We start from the raw sequence: 18,454 nt of genomic DNA, 5'->3' as shown, positions 1-18,454 counted from the left end.
CGTTCCCGTCGTGGCTCAGTGGTTAACAAATCCGACTAGGAACCATGATGTTGCGGGTTCAATCCCTGGCCTTGCTCAGTGGATTGAGGATCCGGCGTTGCCGTGAGCTGTGGTGTAGGTTGCAGATGTGGCTCGGATCCCGCGTTGCTGTGATTCTGTCACAGGCTAGTGGCTACAGCTCCAATTAGACTCCTAGCCTGGGAACCTCCATATGCCACGAATGTGGCCCTAGAAAAAGACCAAAAAAAAAAAAAAGTCACGCTGTCTGCACCCTCAAATGGTCCAGAAAACACAGGCGTGGGCTGGGTAGGGTGTGTGTGTGTGTGTGTGTGTGTGTGTGTGTTGGAAGAGAGAGAAAGTAACTGTACAAAATATTCAAGACGGATGAACCGAGAAGCGTACGTGGGTATTCATCACACTCCCCTTTTGGGGGGCTACGTCGTATGTCAAGGCAAAAAGCTGAGGAGGCAAATTATCTGGGAGGAAGGCAGTGTTGTGAGCGCCCTCTGAGCAGAGGCAGAGCGAAGTCCCAGCCCGATGCTGCAGGGAGCTTGCAGAGTTCAAAGCACTGAGAGAAAAGCCAGTGTGGCTGCCACGCGGAGGTGGCATCAGGGCCTGGGACTGGAGACAGCCTAGAGCTCGGGGAAGCCACCAGCGTCTTTAAAGGGGGGGGTTGTCATGATCAGATTTCATTATGTAAAGACTGCTGTCGGCCCTATGAGAAGACCGAGGGTTGGGGGCATCTGCGAGGACGGGAGCCCCGTGGTGGAGCCTCGGCCACCCCCGTGTCCATGAAAATCCAGGAGTCTCCACCTGCATCGGATGGAGCTCCCTCTGCAGCTACCTGAGGACGCAGGCCTGAGGCGGGTGGGCTCTGGCCAAGGAGAAGAGGCAAATGGGGAGCAAGTGGGGAGGGCAGGCGGGGGCGGGGCGGACAAGGTCAGGGCGGCGGTTGAGGGAAGAAGGTGCGGGGACAGGCTGGGCTGCAAGGAGGCGTCTCAGGAAACGGTCGCCGGGGCAGGCCGTCAGCTCTAGAGCTGCGGGAGCTGCGTGGATAGACTTCTTGGCGAACCCTTTACTGAGAGCCTCCTATTCCCTGGGTACCGGGCTGACTCAATTCTATCTGTGTTGTCTATTTCGGCCTCGGGAGCCCCACTTCCCGGCAGGTGAGACTGGGGCTCAGAGAGGTTGAGACACTTTCCCCAAATCGTACAGCTGGCAACAACCTCCAACAGGTCTACTGTGACCCCAAAGCCCATGAGCTTGACATACCCCAAAGCCCATGAGCCCAGTACGTCAAGCTCATGGGAAAGGGGACTTGTCCAGGATCGGGCCAACAGTGACAAACAATAAGGAAGGAGATGGACGACATCTGACTGACCCTTTCCTGAGAACCCTGTGACAGGCCCCAGGATTTAAGAGATGACACGGTTCTTGCCCTAAGAGGTTTGTATCCTGCTGTTGGGGGAGTGGGTGAGGGACAGTCTCAGAGCCTGGGCTGTGGTAAGATGCTCCCTGCAGCACCCTCAAAGGAGGGGAGTTCCCCATGTGGCTCAGTGGTGATGAACCTGACTAGGATCCATGAGGACACGGGTTCGATCTCTGGCCTCTCTCAGTGGGTTAAGGATCCAGCGTTGTTATGAGCTGTGGTGTAAGTCGAAGACATGGCTCAGATCCCGAACTGCTGTGGCTGTGGTGTAGGCCAGCAGCTGCAGCTCTGATTGGACCCCTGGGAACCTCCCTATACTGCAGGTGTGGCCCTAAAAACCAAAAAAAAAAAAGAGAGAGAGAGAGAGAGAAATTTGGGAAAGTCACCGTGGAAACAGCATAGACTTAACTGTGTTACATCTAAATGTATATTATTTTCATGTACTGAAAATCTATCAACATTGTAAAATATACATTCTTGGAGTTCCCGTTGTGGTGCAGTGGAGACGAATCCGACTAGGAACCATGATGTGGAGGGTTCCATCCCTGGCCTCACTCAGTGAGTTAAGGATCCAGCATTGCAGTGAGCTGTAGTGTAGGTCGCAGATGCGGCTCAGATCCTGCGTTGCTGTGGCTGTGGTGTGGGCTCGCAGATGTAGCTCTGATCAGACCGCTAGCCTGGGAACCTCCATATGCCACAAGAGTGGCCCTAAAAAAGCAAAAAAAATTTAAAAAAGCAAAAAAAAATAAAAAACAACAAAAAAAAATTAGGGATGGTTTCCTGGGCTGTAAAGTTATGGGTGCTTTTTCTTTGAAATTGTTTTCTCTGTTTCCCATGTTTCTATCATGAGTGTGGATCATGTGCAAAGCAGAAAAAAAAAGGTTGTAGTTTGTTTGTGGGATGACTCCCCATCCTGGCGCTATCTCAGAGAGGAAGGGGAGGACAGAGTGGGGACCAGGCAAAGTCAAATGGAGACCCTGCTCTGGGCACAGGGGCTGGGAACAGCTGCAGGGCGGGGCAGAGGGCAGAGCCTGAGAAAGGAGAACCCGCCTGCTGGGCTCAGGGCTCCAGACCACAGCTGTTGGGATCAGAAGCCCCAAGGACAGCCTGAGCAGGGCAGTGCGGGGAGCAGGTGCATGTGGCAGGCAGGGACCTCCGAAGACTTCCTTTGGTCTAGGCAACACGACCCAGCCCTGGCTTCAACTTGAACCCGGTTTTGTGAGAAACAACACTAGCGGTGCTCTGAACCTGTCCTGCCAGCAGCCAAGAAGGGCCAGAGAAGCAGTGGGGGAGCCCAGAACCAGGGTTCTTCTGAATGAGCAAGACACCCCCCTTCATCCTTGAGCTCCACTGACTCAGCGGAAGAGCAGCCAAGAGAAGCCCCATCATTCTGCTGATGGTGGAGGCCTCACTGCTCTTCCCTCTTTTCTTCAGCGCACCTCTTTTGCCCTCTTTGTAGGACCGTGGATTTTACCTACCTTCTATCTCCTACCAGAACACTCCCTGTCCTACAGTGGGTGCTCACGAACTATTTGATGGCCGGACTGGGTCCCTAACACTGACTTCACCTGGGCCGCTGTGGAGCAGAAATGTGTGCGCCACCCTCCAGTTAACTCAGGGAGAGAGAGCTCCCTCACCCGCTCCTCCGCCTCCCCAAGGGCTCAGGTCCCACATGACTTCAGGCCATCACATCTCTCCTTCGATGAAAAGGAAGTTGAGGCAGGGGTAAGGCGCCCAGGCCAGGGGGCTCCCACGTTCAGCAGTGACTTCGCCTTCAGAGCCAGGACAGGGCTTGGGGTGGGGGCGGGTCAAGGGAGCACGGCTGCCCTGCACGGGTCACCTCAGCTCCAGTGCCACCTCCTCCTGGAAGCCTCCTCCATCCCCCCTCCCGCAACATTCACAGGAACCCCCCCCCCCCGCCCCGTTCTCAGAGCTCACTATGATTGGGGGCTAGAAGTTTTTGGAGTGTGGTTTCCTGTCTCCCCTGCTGGCACGGAAGCCTCTGAGTTCAAGGATCGGGTCTGCCTGTTCAATCTCACAGGCCAGTGACTAGCACAGGGCCTGGCTACATGGGTGGCTATGTGAATGACCTCACGGATAGCCTGTGGGGAGGCTGGCAAGACCAGCTGGGGTCAAGGGAGGGGCCAGGGTGGCCCCAAGCCACCTGGCTTGCTGTCTTCCAGGGGCCTGCCAGGCACTGCCTTGAGCCCCGGGTCCTGGTGGCAGGACTGTGCACGCCCAGGAGCTGAAGTCTCCAAGCTACACTAAGCTACCCGGTGTGTGGGCTCAGCATCCGTAGCATCTGGGGAAGTGTGGGCAGCAAGGGTCCCATCAGTGAGGAGGTAGGGAAGGCAGCCTGATCTCTGTGCACCCCCCTCCACCTCCCCCAACCCCCAACTCCTAGCTCCTTGGCCTCCACCAGGCTTCCAACTTCCAAAAGGGAGGCCTGGCCCAAAGCCCACCTCACTCCCCTCAGACTAACTGCAGGTCTTTTGCTGGAGACCCCTCCTCCTTCACCCCCAGGGGGTTCCTGTCTTAGCAGAAATGCATACCAGATTGATCTGAGCAGCTGGGACAGCCAGAGATGGGAGATGGGAGGGTGTGGGGCCGAGATCAAAGGCTCTGTGTGCGGCGGCTGGGGCGGGGGTAGGGGGTGGGTGCGGCGGGGGGGGGGGAGCCTGGGGGGGGCAGGCGTGTGTGTGCTGGCTTCCCCTACATTTAAAGAAATCAGAGACAGGGCTACAGAGTCAAAGACGGGATAAAAGACACACAGAGAGAGAGAGAGAGAGAGAAAGAAGGGGCAGCAGAGAAAGAGACCCAGTGAGGCAGAGACAGACAAGAGACTTAGAGATACAGAGACAAGAGAGGAAGCCCAGAGCACAGCAAAGAAAGCAAGAACAGCAGGGTCCTCAAAAAGCACGAGACAGGGCACGTAGCAGAGAACAGGGACAGGGACGGGGAGGCAGCGACAGAGAGGAGGACAAACGGAGGCTGAAGTGGAGTCACATTTACTCACTGAGCCCCAGCCCCAGCCCGAGGCACAGCCCAGGGCACAGAGACACGAATGGGAGGACCCGAGATGCAGCAACAAAGACAGAGACTGCAACAGATGAGAAAGGGCCAAGGCAGAGATGGTGAGCTGAGATGCAGACGGAGGCCACGAAGCCTCAGAAGCACAAGGCCCGCAGGCAGAGAAGGGAGGGCCAGGGCCAGAGGGCAGCCAGGGAGGCATTGGCCGGGCCCCCTGCCCCCAGGACGGCTCCCCCTCTCCTCAGCCTCGCCTCCAGCTGTCACCTCTGCTCCCGCCTCTGCCCCTCGGGCTCTGGGAGAGGCGCTGGCCGCTGGCCCTCCTCCCCTCCCCTAGTCCCAGATTCCTCTGCTCGACCCGCCAGCCAGGCGGCCAGCCGAACCCGGAGCCGGCCCCGCAGCCAGCAGCTGGGGGTAAAAAGCTTCCTCTCCACCGGGAGGGAGACCCGCTTAAGACCATTCTTTGCTCCCGCAGAGGCCCCCAGATGCACGGAAAGGTTTGCGCGGCGGAGAGAGGGGAGGCGATGAGTGTGTGAATTGTGTTTCCCAAGTGGAAGGCACCTCTCCCTTCCGGGGTTTGGGTCCCGGTCCCCGGGACACCACCGCCTCCCTGGCACCGGGGCTGCGGGAGGAAGCCACGTGCAGCCAAGGCGGAGCCCTCCCCCCATCTCCGCCCGCGTCACCGTCACCGCCGCCGCTGCCGCCGCCGAGGAAAAATGCCGCAGAGAAGAGGGTGGGCGGGACGGGGAGTCACCTACCCGCTGGTGCCGGGTCTCTGGGCCTGAGAGAAACGCCAGTCCGTGTTGGGCGGGGCTTGCTGTGGAGAAAACAGAGGGACAGGGCTGAGTACCCAGGCGCCAAGGTGAGGGGCTGGCCCGTGGACAGGGACCAGAGGGACCCCAGGGCTCAGAGAGCAAACACCGTTTCTCTGCCCCCGCGACCCCAGCCTCAGAGCTCCTGAGCCAAGATTCAAGGGCTGAACCCTGGCACTGGGAGGAGGGGGGCCGAGACGCACCCCCATCCCATCCCCCACCCCCACCACGTGGCAGCTTTTGGCTGAGAAATTCCACCAGCACCAAAAAGAAGTTCATTCAGCTCCTGGGCTGCGAACAAAGCATCCTTTGCGGCAAGATGGCTGCTTGCTCCCGGTAACCCTTTTCATGCCAGGCTGTGCCTCGACACAGGCAGAGGGACGCGTCCTTGAGACCCTTGGCTCTCAAGGATCCCTTCCTACAGCTAAATACATATTAATTTAGGAGTCATGCCAGACTGGGCCTCTGCAGGGCATCCAAGGCCTGGGACACTTCTCACCCCCGGAGCTCTGTGCCAGATAAGCTGGGGCTACAGAAGCAAGAACAAGGCTGCTCTGTCTGGGCCGCGAGAACTGCTGGGATGGAGCCCGGCAGAGATGAAGCTCCCACAGCCTCCAAGCAATGCCAGCCCAATCTCCAGGGCTCCCAAGGGGCGGATCTGCAGCCATCTCCCACTTGGATGGAGGTGTGGGACTCTGGCCAGCCATGTCACTCCCAAGTCCCCCCAGCCCTCCCAGAAGGTGTGTGACTCCGTGACACACTCTCACGGAGCACTCCCAGAACCATCTCCTCGCCAACCTGGGGTGCACTGCTACCTAATTCTCACACTCACTCCCGGGAGCGGAGAGCATCTCCGATTACACTGGGGAGAAGGAAAACCCAGGGCTGCCAAGTGACTCACTCTGAAGCTCACAGGTGGCAACGATGCGAGCAGAACACAAGCTTAGCATCCCACGTGCGACAATCATAGCACATCCCCGACTGCCCCGAGCAAGGGCACAGGGATGTCTAGGCCTTGGTCACTGGATTCTTTTCGGCTTTTTGCTTTTTAGGGTTGCACTCGTGGCATATGGAAGTTCCCAGGCTAGGAGTCGAATCAGAGCTACAGCTGCCAACCTACACCACAGCCACAGCAACCCAGAATCCAAGCTGCATCTGTGACCTACACCTCAGCTCATGGCAACACTGGATCCTCCAACCACTGAGTGAGGGCAGGGATCGAACCTTCATCCTCGTGGATACTAGTTTTATTTTGTTTGTTTTGTTTCCGCTGCACGACAACGAGAACTCCCAGTCACTGTATTCTTAGACGCAGCAGAATCTACGTGGAGATGCAGGAACCATGACAGACTGGAGAGGAACCGGGCCAAATTCACAACCATAAGGACGGCGGGTCCACGATTCTTCAGTTAGGGCTGCTCAGGGCTAAGATGCCCCAGACAGCTTTTCTCCACATGTAAATCTCTACAAAGGAATGACGTCCCATCTCTGCCCCATCCAAGCAGATTACTAGCCATGCCTCCGGCCCTCCAGCCTTTTGTTGTTGTTGCTGTTCAGGGCTGCACCAGCAGCATATGGAAGTTTCCAGGCTGGGGTCGAATTGGAGCTACCAGTCTACCCTACAGCTCATGGGGCAACACCAGATCCTTAACCCACCGAGCGAGGCTAGGGATCAAACCCACATCCTCATGGATACTAATCAGGTTCTTAACCCGCTGAGCCACAAACGGGAACTCCCCTCCAGCTTTATAAATACCAAGCAATTGAAAGCACAGACTCTGGCGTTTGAGAGACCTGGGTTAGACCTTTTGCTGTCACCCATTCTGTGAACTTGAGCAGCTTACTGGAGCTCTGTGAAACTCAGTTATAAAAGGGCAGTGGGAGCGGTGCTAGGACCTATCCAATGAAAGCGCTGGGAAAGAGTGAAGGAGAAGCCGCGATTCTCAGAGCAAGTGGGCAGAAAGCTCTCCCCAGCAGCTCTCAGAATCACTCGGGGGCGATGTTTCAAAATATAATTCTGATTCAGTAGGGGCGGGGTGGGGTAGATATTTTGAAATAAACAAAGCTCCTGGAGGGGTGGAAACTTGTGCTTTATATGATTACCGTTTCCCCCATATGCGAGGGCACCCAGGCAGAAGCCAGGGCTTTCCATCCGCCAGCGAAGGAAGAACTCACCAGAGTCTCAGATTCTTTGGCGGGTCACCCCCCCGCCCCCGCTCCCACCCACCCGCCAAAGCCCTGATCCTAGATGACTGGACGCTTCGGTCACGACAGCGCTAAAAGCCTGTCTCTCTGAGTCCAGAGCCCAGGTGCCCTTGGCTCCCACTTCCCACGAGAGGACCCGGTGGTGGTGCTACTGAGTCCCAGGCTGCCTGTCCTACAGAGGCGCCTATCTGCTTGTCCCAAGCTGAGCCCATTATCCCTCAGACCACAAAGCAGCTCAGCTGGCCAGAGCTGAAGCTTCTGGGCTGGAGGTGCCGCCACCCTCCACTCACAGCCCCGGGACCAGCAGGACCAGCCGGCCCAGGGGTGATATGGGCCTGCCTGTGCCTAGAGCACCGAGAGGCTACAGGGCGGACGACTCAGGCCCTCTGGGAGGCTACTGCTCCAAGCAACAGCGGGGTAAGAGGACACTCCCAAGTCCTTGGAGCACCTCCAGGACCTGGGATCTCGCCCAGGGCACCCTTGGTCACGGTGGCGAGTACCTCTGAAGCAGCAAGGTGGGAGGGAAGCTGTGAGGGGGGGGCGGGACAGCGAGCGCCTGCGCACCTGGCAGCAGGCGGCTGGCAGTAAAAGGCGGTGGGCGCGGAAGGCCAAGTGCAAGGGGTGTGTGCGCGCACAGGTGAGGCGTGGTGAGCCCTGTGCTCGCGTGTCCAGGGTGGGCCCTGCAGGTGCACTTCTGTGTTATCCAGAGACACATTGGTTTGATGTGGGAAAAAGGAAGGTTGAGAGTAACAGTCAAGTGACAGGTCCAGGGAGGAGGAGAAACCTAACAAGAAACCTCAAGACCAGGGGAGCGGGTCGGCCCCAGAGCCTCGGACGCTAGCCACAGGTGTGGGTCTGTGACCGCCTTCGCCCAGTCGCCTGGACCCACTGGAAATCCGCAGAGTGACCCCTGGATCCCACCTTTTCTGAGTGTGGGAGCGGCATCCACCTTATCCCTTCACCCCTCACCCACAACTGCCAGCCCCTCCCCAGGCTCAGAACCCCACCCCTGCCTGGGCCACACCTCTAGTTCGGCGCCATCCGTCCAAACAAAGTCCTGACATTCGGGCCCAGCCCGCACCAGCAGAGTGGATGCAAGTTCCAAGTCCCTGATGTGGCTGAGTGACTCCTCCACCGGCGGCACCCCCGGGGGTTGCGTTGGGCCCCTCACCTGGCTCCGCTCCAGCAGCGTGCTAGAGCGGGACCGGAAGGCGTCAGGCTCCGGCGCCAGAGCTGAGGGCTGCTGGACGCTGAGCGGCCTTAGAAAAGTGAAGTCACTGCCGTCGGAGGCTGGGGAAAAGCATGTCCGATAGCAGTGGCCGTGCGAGTCCGTGGGCCGCAGCGTCACCTCCATGTACTTGAGCGTGCCATCTGAGCTCACCTGCAGGTTGGGGCTGGACTGCTTATAGAACTCCCGGGAGGGCGAGTCCGGGCGCCCACAGCACCGGCCCCCACCCCCACCCCCGTCTGCGTGCCCCCGAAGGCACTTGGCCGACAGAAAGGTGAAGGTGACCAAGGAGAAGAGGCTGATGGCAGCGAGAGCCACAATGAGGTGAAGGGTGAGGCCCGAGCGCTCGGGAGGGTGTGTGAGGAAGTCGCTGGATCTGGGCAGCTCCTCGGGGTCCCCGTCCTCCAGCACCAGCAGCACGGTGGCCGTAGAGGACAGCGCAGGGTCCCCGTTGTCCCTCACCAGGACCACCACCTGCTGGGTGTCGGCGTCATCCTCCAGGAAGGCCCGGGCTGTCCGCACTTCCCCGGTGTGGGCGGACACCAGGAAGAGTCCCGGGGCTGTGGACTGCGGCAACAGGGAGTAGGAGAGCCATGCGTTGTGGCCCGCATCAGCATCTACGGCTGTCACCTTGGTGACCAAGGAGCCAGGGGGAGCAGAGCGAGGGAGGCGCTGGGGGACCGAGGGGGCCCGGCCCTGTCGGGGGTGCAGCACGGCCGGGGCATTATCATTCTGGTCCAGGACGAACACGTGCAGCGAGGCGTTGGCATGCAATGGGGGGGAGCCAGAGTCCCGAACGCCCACCACGACCTGCAACATCTGCAGCAGCTCGTAGTCAAAGGTGCGCTGGGCGAAGACCCGCCCGTCCTCGGGGCTGACGTGCACAAAGGAGGCGGCCGGGGCTCCCTGAATCTGACTCCCCATGATGGCGTAGGTGAGGCGGGCATTGTCCCCAGTGTCCGGGTCAGAGGCAGCCACGGTGCAGAGAAGGGCACCTGGAGGCCGGTTTTCTGCGATGTAGGCCGTGTAGAGGCGCTGGGTGAAGGAGGGCGCGTTATCGTTAACATCCGAAATGTTGAGCCGGATGGTGAGCCGTGCGTGCAGAGGCGGCGAGCCCGCATCGTGGGCCTGCAGCTCGATGATATAGTGGGACACGGTCTCGCGGTCCAAGGGCTGGCTGGTCAGCAGCGAGTAGTGGTTCTCGGAAGGCCTGATCTGAAACGGCAGGTCCGGGGAGATCTCGAGGCTCACTTCGCCGTTTCTCCCCGAGTCTCGGTCCCGCACGTTAAACAATCCCACCACGGTGCCCACTGGTGTGCTCTCCAGGACAGGGTTGACCAGAGAGGCCAGCAGCACCTCCGGGGCGTTGTCATTGGCATCCCCCACGTCCACCTGAACCACACAGTGGCCTTCCATGGCCGGCTGTCCCTGGTCACGGGCTCTTGCATGAATTTCATAGAAACTGGACTCCTCGAAGTCTATGGGCCCCAACACACGGATTGCTCCACTGCTGGGGTCCAGGCCAAAGAGACGGCGCACGGCCTCAGATGTGTGGTCTCCGAAAGAATAGTCTAGTTGGCCATTGGTGCCCTCGTCTGGATCGGTGGCATTGAGGCGGAGCAGCAGTGTGCCCGCGGGGGCATTCTCCGGGAGTCCCACACGGAGAACTGAGGACTGGAAGGCCGGAGCGTTATCATTGACGTCCAGCACAGTAACGGAGATATGGGTGGTCCCGGAGCGGGCTGGGAGGCCCCCATCCACAGCGGTGAGCACCAGCTGATGCCCCGCCTGGGCTTCGCGGTCCAGCTGCTGCTCCAGCACCAGCTCTGGAAACAGCTTCCCATCTTTCAGCGTCTTCACATTCAGCGAGAAGTGGCTGCTGGGGCTCAGAGTATAGAAGCTCACGGTATTGGTGCCCACGTCTGGATCCTGGGCACTGTCCAGCGGGAATCGTGCCCCGAGGGCAGCTGATTCTGAGATGCGGATCTCTCGCTCGGGGATGGCAAAGCTAGGAGAGTTGTCATTGAGATCCAGGATTTCTACCTCGACACGGATTAGTTCCAGGGGGTGTTCGGTCACCACCTGTACTGGCAGCAGGCAGCTGGTGCTGGCTCCACACAGGCTCTCTCGGTCGATCTGCTCATTCACTGCCAGAGCACCGCTCACCAAGCTCAGGGAAAAATAGCGCCCGTTCTCCTCTGAGCCCAGCCGCAGTCGGCGGCTCAGCAGATCTGTCACCTTTAAGCCTAGATCCTGAGCCACATTCCCCACCAGCGTCCCCGGCTCCGACTCCTCCACCACTGAGTACCGAAGCTGCCCAGACCCCCAGCCCCAGCAGCACAAGGACAACACGCAGAGCACTTGCCATTTCCCAGCACGCTGCGGGGGTGTCTTGGGCCCCATGACCCGGAAGTCCCTTCCCGGACACTGACTCGGTGCTGTCCTGTCTCCAAGGTAGACCCAGGGCTTGGAATGTGGCAGCTGCAAATCTCTGGTGGCTCCTTCCAGCCTCTTGCAAACTGCTCCGAGGTTTGTCTGCCTGCAGCAGTGCTTCTTAGTCACCAAATGGCGGGGGTGGGTGGGTGGGGGGAAGGGGAACCGAATCTGAGTGGAGCTGGGGAGCTGGGGGAGGAGAGGCGGGCAGCAAGAGCAGATCCCCCACCTCGGCTCGGCGTCTGATTGGACCAAAAGTCTGTCTGCTCTCAACCAATTATAAAGTCTCCGCAGTCCTGGAAACCTTAGGAACAGGCGCTGCAAATCTGTGTGTCACAGAAGCCTCCTACCTGCCCACTCATTTCAGGCTGCGGGTTGATTCAGCCCCCTTGGCAGCCAAGTTTGACGGCTCAGATGGCGCTCACCAGGGAAGACAAAGTGATACAAAACTTCTCTGCGTTCTGTCCCAGCAACTTCCTGCACGACTTCCGAAGCTTCCACGACTTTGCTGGAACCACAAACTTTTGTCCTTCTCCGAGACGCAAAGCCCAGGTGTCTCTCCCTCCCTCCCCCATCCTGCCAAACGCTGCCCAGGTGAGAGAAAAGATTCATCAGGATCCTTTAGGGTCTTGCCCAGACTCACCAGCAATGCTCTGAGGAACCTCAACGTCAGCTGACGGCCATGAGGATTCAATGTTTCTGAGCAACTCAGCTTGCGCTGTGGAATGGGCATCACAGCTGTGATGGGGGGACATGTCTAGCACTGATCGAGGTCACCCAAGGAAGGTGACTGGAGGCAAGACATGGCCTCGGGCTTGATGGTTTCATCAGTTCAGAAGAACTCGACCTACAGGTCCGCAGAGTGGCTATCTCTGTGAACGCCTCGGCAATAAAACAGGTTTTTTGATATTATAGATTTCACTTACTGCCCCCTCCCAAAGAGGTAATTTCCTCTGCTTCAACCTAGCACACCTAACTCAAATCCTAGTGGACTTGACCGCGGGTCCTGAAGACCTGGACAAAGAGACCCCCGCTTCCACCTCGATGCCTCGCTGCTCCTGTGGCTCCTTCCTCTTCTCGCTCTCTGCTCTGTTTCAAGCAGAGAGTCCCTCTCATGGTGGGTTAGGGAGTAGCCAATCCTGTGGGGCCAAGATAGGAGTTCGCCTCAATCCACTGGGCAATGGTCACCTAGACCTGAGGCAGGCCCGAGCCTGCCACCCCTCCACCGGAGAGTAGAGAAAGCGGCCACCTGGGTCTAGGTGACTGCTGTGTCCCCAACCCTTGTGCGTGAGAGCCTTCTGCGCCCCACATCCCGGCAGCATGTTTCCACGATACCCTGGGGCCCTGGATCACTTACTCTCATTTCTTACTCTCAGGTACAGGCATAACCCCCCCCCCCCCCGCCCCCACCCAGTACTCGTCACCAAACACTTCCAAAGCACGGCACCGATCACACAGTTACCACTCACGAAAGGGATGACGTCGCTACGGGCTCTTACAGAGAGACCAAGACCCTCTGGGACACGGCCCAGCCACAGGCCTGGGTGCGAATAACCCTCCAGCACTGGCTGAGCCTGCAAAGGTCTCACCTCTAGCCCATAGAGAAGATCAGAGGGTGGGCAGCTCGGGCGAACAGGTTCCCCTGCCATAGGCGCACTGGGTGACTTCACCATCATGAAGCTATCGCTCCGCGTGGGTGCAGAAGCCAAGGGTGTGCAGCCATGAGAGTGGCCGCCCACATCAACAAACTTGATAGGATCGTCCGACCCGAGCTGGATTCGGAGGATCCCATTGGAGGGAGGAAGCCCCTCCCTCCTTCGAGATCGGGTGAGACAGGCACAGGTGCCAGCAGGAAAGCAGGTCACTCCACAGGCAGCCCCACGCAGGCACTTGGAGATGAGCGCCACGAATGAACCAAAGGAGACAAAGCAAATTGCCACGAGTGATACAGCCAAGTAGAGGGTCAGGCGGGATTCTCCTTCCCTGGGAGCTGAAGATTCCCGAAGATCAGGGACAACGGGATGAGTGTCTTCTTCCAAGGACACCAGGAGGGTGACGGAGGTAGAGAGGGGTGGGCTACCACTATCTTTTACCACAATGACCAGCTTCTGTGGCGGGAGATCGGCCGGGATGGGCACGGCCGTGCGCACCTCCCCTGCGTAGCGGGAGACTGCGAACAGGCTGGGGTCTGGGGCCTCCAGGAGCTGGTACGAGACCCAAGCATTGTAACCTGAATCCAAGTCCACAGCAGTCACCTTTGTGACGAGGTGGCCAGCACCAACTGACGGAGGCAGTGCCTGGGGACATAAGGAACCAGGCCGGGCCCTAGGGCGGAGCACGGCTGGGGCATTGTCATTGAGGTCCAGCACGAACAGACGGACCGTCACGGTGCTACTAAGCGGTGGGTTGCCCCGATCCCGGGCCTGCACCTCAAACTGCAGCGTCTGTGTTTGCTCATAGTCGAAAGAGCGAGTAGCATGGACGGCTCCCGTCTGGGGGTTCAGAGAGATGAAGGAGGAGGCCGACACATCTCGATTTCTAGGCTCCAGGAGCGAGTAGGAAATGAGCGCATTCAAGCCAGAGTCTGGGTCGGAGGCTGCAAGGGAGCAAAGCAGGTCCCCGGGGCGATTGTTCTCTGGAACAAATACCTCGTGTGACCTCTGGAAGAAAGAGGGGGGGTTATCGTTCACATCCGAAACATTGAGGAAAATAGTCCTGTGGGCGCTCAGAGGAGGGCTCCCAGCATCAGAGGCAGTGACCATGATGTCATAGCTGGATTTGGCCTCTCGGTCCAGGGGCCCAGCAGTCACCAGGGAGAACTGGTTCCTGAAGGCCGACTTGAGGGCAAAGGGCAAGTGCTCGGGAATGCGAAGGCTCACATCGCCGTTTGACCCCGAGTCGGGGTCCTGCACACTGATGAGCGCCACCACGGTGCCAGGCTCTGCGCTCTCGGGGAGAGTCCCGAGCTCTGAGGTCACGGTGATGTGGGGGGCGTTGTCGTTCACATCCAGGAGATCCACCCGAAGGCTGCAGTGTTGCTCCATGGCTGGAGAGCCCCCGTCTCGAGCCCGGACGTCAAATTCGTAGTAATTCTCGCTCTCAAAGTCTAGGGGTCCCTGAAGCGTAAGCTTTCCAGTAGTGGGGTGCAGGCTAAAAAGCTTCCTCACACGATCCGGGGTGTGACCACTGAAAGAAAAGGTGACGTTACCACTGGGACCCAGGTCCGGGTCGGAGGCATTGAGCTGGATGAGCAGCATGCCGGCCGGCGCGCTCTCCAACACACTAATCCTGTAGCTGGATTGCTGGAAGGCTGGGGCGTTGTCGTTCACGTCCAGCACGGACACCCGGAGCTCCGCGGTGCCAGACCTCGGGGGGTTCCCTCCATCCACGGCGGTCAGCACCAGGCGGTAGTCTGACTGCTTCTCCCGATCCAAAGGCTTCTCCAGGAGCAGCTCGGGGACCAGGCTGCCGTCGCTACGCTTCTTGACATCCAATGCAAAGTGTTCATTGGAGCTTAGTCTATAGCTGCTGATGGAGTTGCTCCCCACGTCGGCATCCTGAGCCTTTTCCAAAGGGAAACGCTGTCCTGGAGGAGCTGCCTCCCCAATTTCCAAGTCCAGCTGCTGCCGAGGAAACCGGGGGGCGTGATCATTCACATCCACGATTTCTACCTCTGCCCGGTACATTTCCAGAGGCCCTTCCGTCACAAACTCCAGGGGCACGATGCAGCTGGCGCTGAGCCCACACAGTGCCTCGCGATCGATTGGATTCTTGATGAGCAGGGCACCGCTGTCCAAATCCACACGGAAGTGCCTTTGGTTCACCTCTCCAGCCACCTGCAGTCTGCGAGCTGACAGGCTCTCTGTATCCAAGAGGAAATCTTGGGCGACATTCCCTACAAAAGTCCCTTCCTGTGACTCCTCTGGGACCGGGTAGCGGATCTGCCCACAAACATAACCCAGGTGGCAAAGAAGGAACAAAAGGGGAGCCCCCCGGCCGATTGCCACCCAGCGTCTCACCCTGCGGAGCATTGCTGCCGCCCGCTCCTTCTCTCTCTGGTCCCGAGAAGCCGAAGAAGCCGACCCGCCCCAAACGGCCACAGCAGCTGGAGACACCTATCTCCCTTTCCCCGCGCCAGCTCTGGCGCGGCTGGGCCGGCGCGGCAAGGGTTACGCGCCGTTTTTTTGCTGGTGGCGGGGTAGATTTGTCTGCCTTCCACCACCCGATTGGCAGACGGCGGCTCCTGGGCTCAGCCAATAGGCTAAGCAGAGCACATCCCAACAGCAGCAGGGTTAATGCGTCGCAGCATTGGAAGGGAAGACAGGGGGAAAAAAAACCAAAAAACAAAAACCCATCTATCTTTTCGCCTTCCTCCCGCGCAACAGCATTCCCCCCCCCCCCCACGGGTTATTACCTTTATGGAGAGGCAGACAACATGTATGTTTGGCTTTTATTTTTTTCCTTACCACACCAATCCCCCCCACAACCCCGCCCCTTTTCCGCGGGGAAAACAGCGACAGCCTGAGCCCTAGCAACCTGCAGCCCAGAGAGTGAGTAGCCATTTGAGACTGGTCACTTTGTTCAAGCCAGTGCTGTCACCCACTAATATTCTAAAGGAGTAGCCTCTGCCTCCGGCCGATTGTATTAGAGCAACAGCTAATTAGAAGTGCTGCCATATGCTAAAAACTCTGCCCCTCTGCAGATGATTCAGAAACGTATTCCTCTCTTTGGAGAAAAGACTTACACATTCATGTAGCCAATTAAATTTATGCAGTACACACTTGTGTTGTAACAGAAGGTGCAGCAGAAACCAAACCTCTCTTATTCAGATCCTCCCTAGCGGTATACTAAATTACCATTCATTGATTTCAAGGGCAGTATGGAAGGAGATGAAGCACGGGAGTGGGGGGAGAGGGGGAGAGGGCGATGTTCCAAATCAGTAAAGAATCAGTTTGTCTGGGAGACGCAAAGGACTAGATCTCATTACCTGGCACGCCGCTCAAGTTCACAAACGTGATAGCTTCTTTGAATGACTGACATCAGTTACCAGCAGCACCGGTGCCCACAAATCTCCTTTATTTGACACCACAGCTGTGCTTGAAATGATGTTAATTACCAACAGAGACGGTTTCAAAAGAACCAGCTTCTCACTTAGCCCTAGGGGGCCATTTGGAAGGGGAAATTCGATCTCACCCCACCCCCACCCTGACCCAGACCTTCCCTTGAAGCTAGCTACCAACTTGCACAAATGCAGAAACACAGGTCAACTCGCAGTGTAGTTACCTGTACAGTGTAATTCAAGTGGCCAACACACCAGAGCATAAAGAAAAAAATCCAGCCTGATCCGGACCTGAGATTTTTTGAGATTTTTTTTTTTTTCTTTTTTGGACACCCCACAGGATAGGGAGTTCCCAGGCCAGGGATCAGATCCCAGCTGCAGTTGGTGAACCTATGCTGCAGCCTCCTGGATCCTTAATCCACCGCGCCTGGCTGGGCATTGAACCTGTGTCCCGGCACTAAAGAGATGCCATCAATCCCATAGGCCACAGCGGGAACATCAACGTGCGATTTTTAAAAATTCATCCGAATCCTCACTGGCTGTCAAAACCAGTGGCAAAAGCTGAGATTATCCTTCCCAGCTCTTTTCTCAAACCCTTGATCCTCAAGAATATCCTTCTAATGGTGAGGCTAGCAACCAACATTCTGGTCTCCATGGGAGCTATCTGCTTTCTGTGGCTTTTTTTAGCCCACAACACCTAAGCCTCTCTCATGGGAATGATGCAGGTATACATCCGTCTGACCCACCAGGTGTCATGCAGGGTTCACTATCATGCAGCTGCCTCAATCACAATGGGGAGGGGTAGTGAGGGTCGTCCTGGACTCATTCCTCTCCCACATACCCTATGTATCAAGTCAATGAATGACTCCTCCTGATTTCACTACAGTCACCTTCCTGCATCTATAGTCACTGTGCCAGTTCGAGCATTTATCAATCTTCACCTGCGATATTTTAACAGCCTTCTAACTGTTCCTTCTGTCTGCAGACCCAGGATCCCCAATCCATTTCCCTTATGACTGCCACCATAACCTTTCCCAAACAAAGAAGAAAACCCTGACGACCTCTTAAGTATGTCCGTTCAAAATTCCGCAAGGACTATCACGGATAGAGAATAAAATAAAAACTCCTGGACACAGCCTAAGGGTTAAGTCAAGATGCAATGCCTGCTGACTTGCTTCACTTTATCTCCTGCAAAGACTGTTTTACAAACACACTTTCAGATTCAGCGATCACAAATTATCATTATCCCTCTGCATCGAATTTCCGGCAAGGGTCTCTCCCTGCCCCCCTCCCCTTTCCCCCCTCAGATCCAGCATCTTCACCTCTGTGGCGTCTCCCTGATTTCCCCAGACTGACTTAGGTGTTCCTTGTCCTTTCCTCCCTCTGTTCCTTGTATGATACAGACCTCGATCACCAGGTTTTGGTGTGTGTGCATGTCTTTCTCCTATCGTACTCCGTGTGCCATTACGGCAGGGACGGTCTCTTTTCATCTTTTAAAGTGCCTGGCACATAAGGATGCCCAATAAAGGGTGAATGAGGGATATCTGAATACTTGTACTTTATATGAGTACTTTAGATTAAGTACAGAGTTTTTATATGCATTCCTTTTCATTCTCACACATGCTGAAGGATTGTATAAAGGAGAACATGGGGCTCAGAAAGGCTAGGAGACCCCTGTAAAGCTCAGCTAGCATGTGCACTGCTAGCATCTCCCCATGTCCGCCCCTGATCAGTCTGGAAAGAAATAACGCCTCTTTCTACAGCATCTTACATGATTTTTCTACCCATCTCTCATCCCTGTAATGATCAACCGGCCCTTTACTGATGCCTTTAAGTATCTAAGAACTCGACCTCTTAGAGGTCCCTTTTATTTGCAAGTTCACACAACAAACAGGCATACAATCTTTATTACTTGATGTGGACTATTTCATAATAGCCTGAACCCTACCTATCCTAGTCTTGACCTTTTATGCCAGATAAGTGATTCTCCCACCTCTAGATTTTTACAACAGCTTTACCGAGCTATAATTCATCCATTACACCATATAATTCGTTTAAAGTGTACAATTCAGTGCTTTTTAGTTTATTCACATATACTAAAACGAGGCAACCATCACCAGAGTAGGATTATAGAAAAAAATTTTCACCCCCCACAAGAAACCCCATACCCACTGCCCAGCTCTGGATTTTTAAAGAAACAGTTGCCCCGGTGTTAGTGGTTGAGGACGACTTTCTCTCTGGACGACTGAAATATCTTAGGT

At 56.8% G+C, this 18,454-nt stretch overlaps 1 protein-coding gene across 23 annotated transcripts in view; it reads right to left on the bottom strand.

Annotated features, from left to right (window-relative positions):
- LOC125126453 (protocadherin gamma-C4) overlaps positions 1-18,454 on the bottom strand; it is a 172,466-nt gene that overhangs the window by 9,683 nt on the left and 144,329 nt on the right. For 20 of the 23 annotated variants that reach the window (XM_047778871.1, XM_047778876.1, XM_047778874.1 and 17 more), the window contains one exon: positions 5,215-5,273. In XM_047778871.1, coding sequence (XP_047634827.1) covers positions 5,215-5,273 — 59 coding nt within the window. Of the gene's footprint in view, positions 1-5,214; positions 5,274-5,532; positions 5,590-8,644; positions 11,207-12,723; positions 15,357-18,454 lie in introns of those variants that run through there. The other 3 variants (XM_047778865.1, XM_047778890.1, XM_047778889.1) reach the window with 3 other exon arrangements.

This window comes from Phacochoerus africanus, chromosome 4 (assembly GCF_016906955.1).
Source record: "Phacochoerus africanus isolate WHEZ1 chromosome 4, ROS_Pafr_v1, whole genome shotgun sequence".
Taxonomy (NCBI): domain Eukaryota; kingdom Metazoa; phylum Chordata; class Mammalia; order Artiodactyla; family Suidae; genus Phacochoerus; species Phacochoerus africanus.
This window is presented reverse-complemented; position numbering and strand designations above follow the sequence as displayed.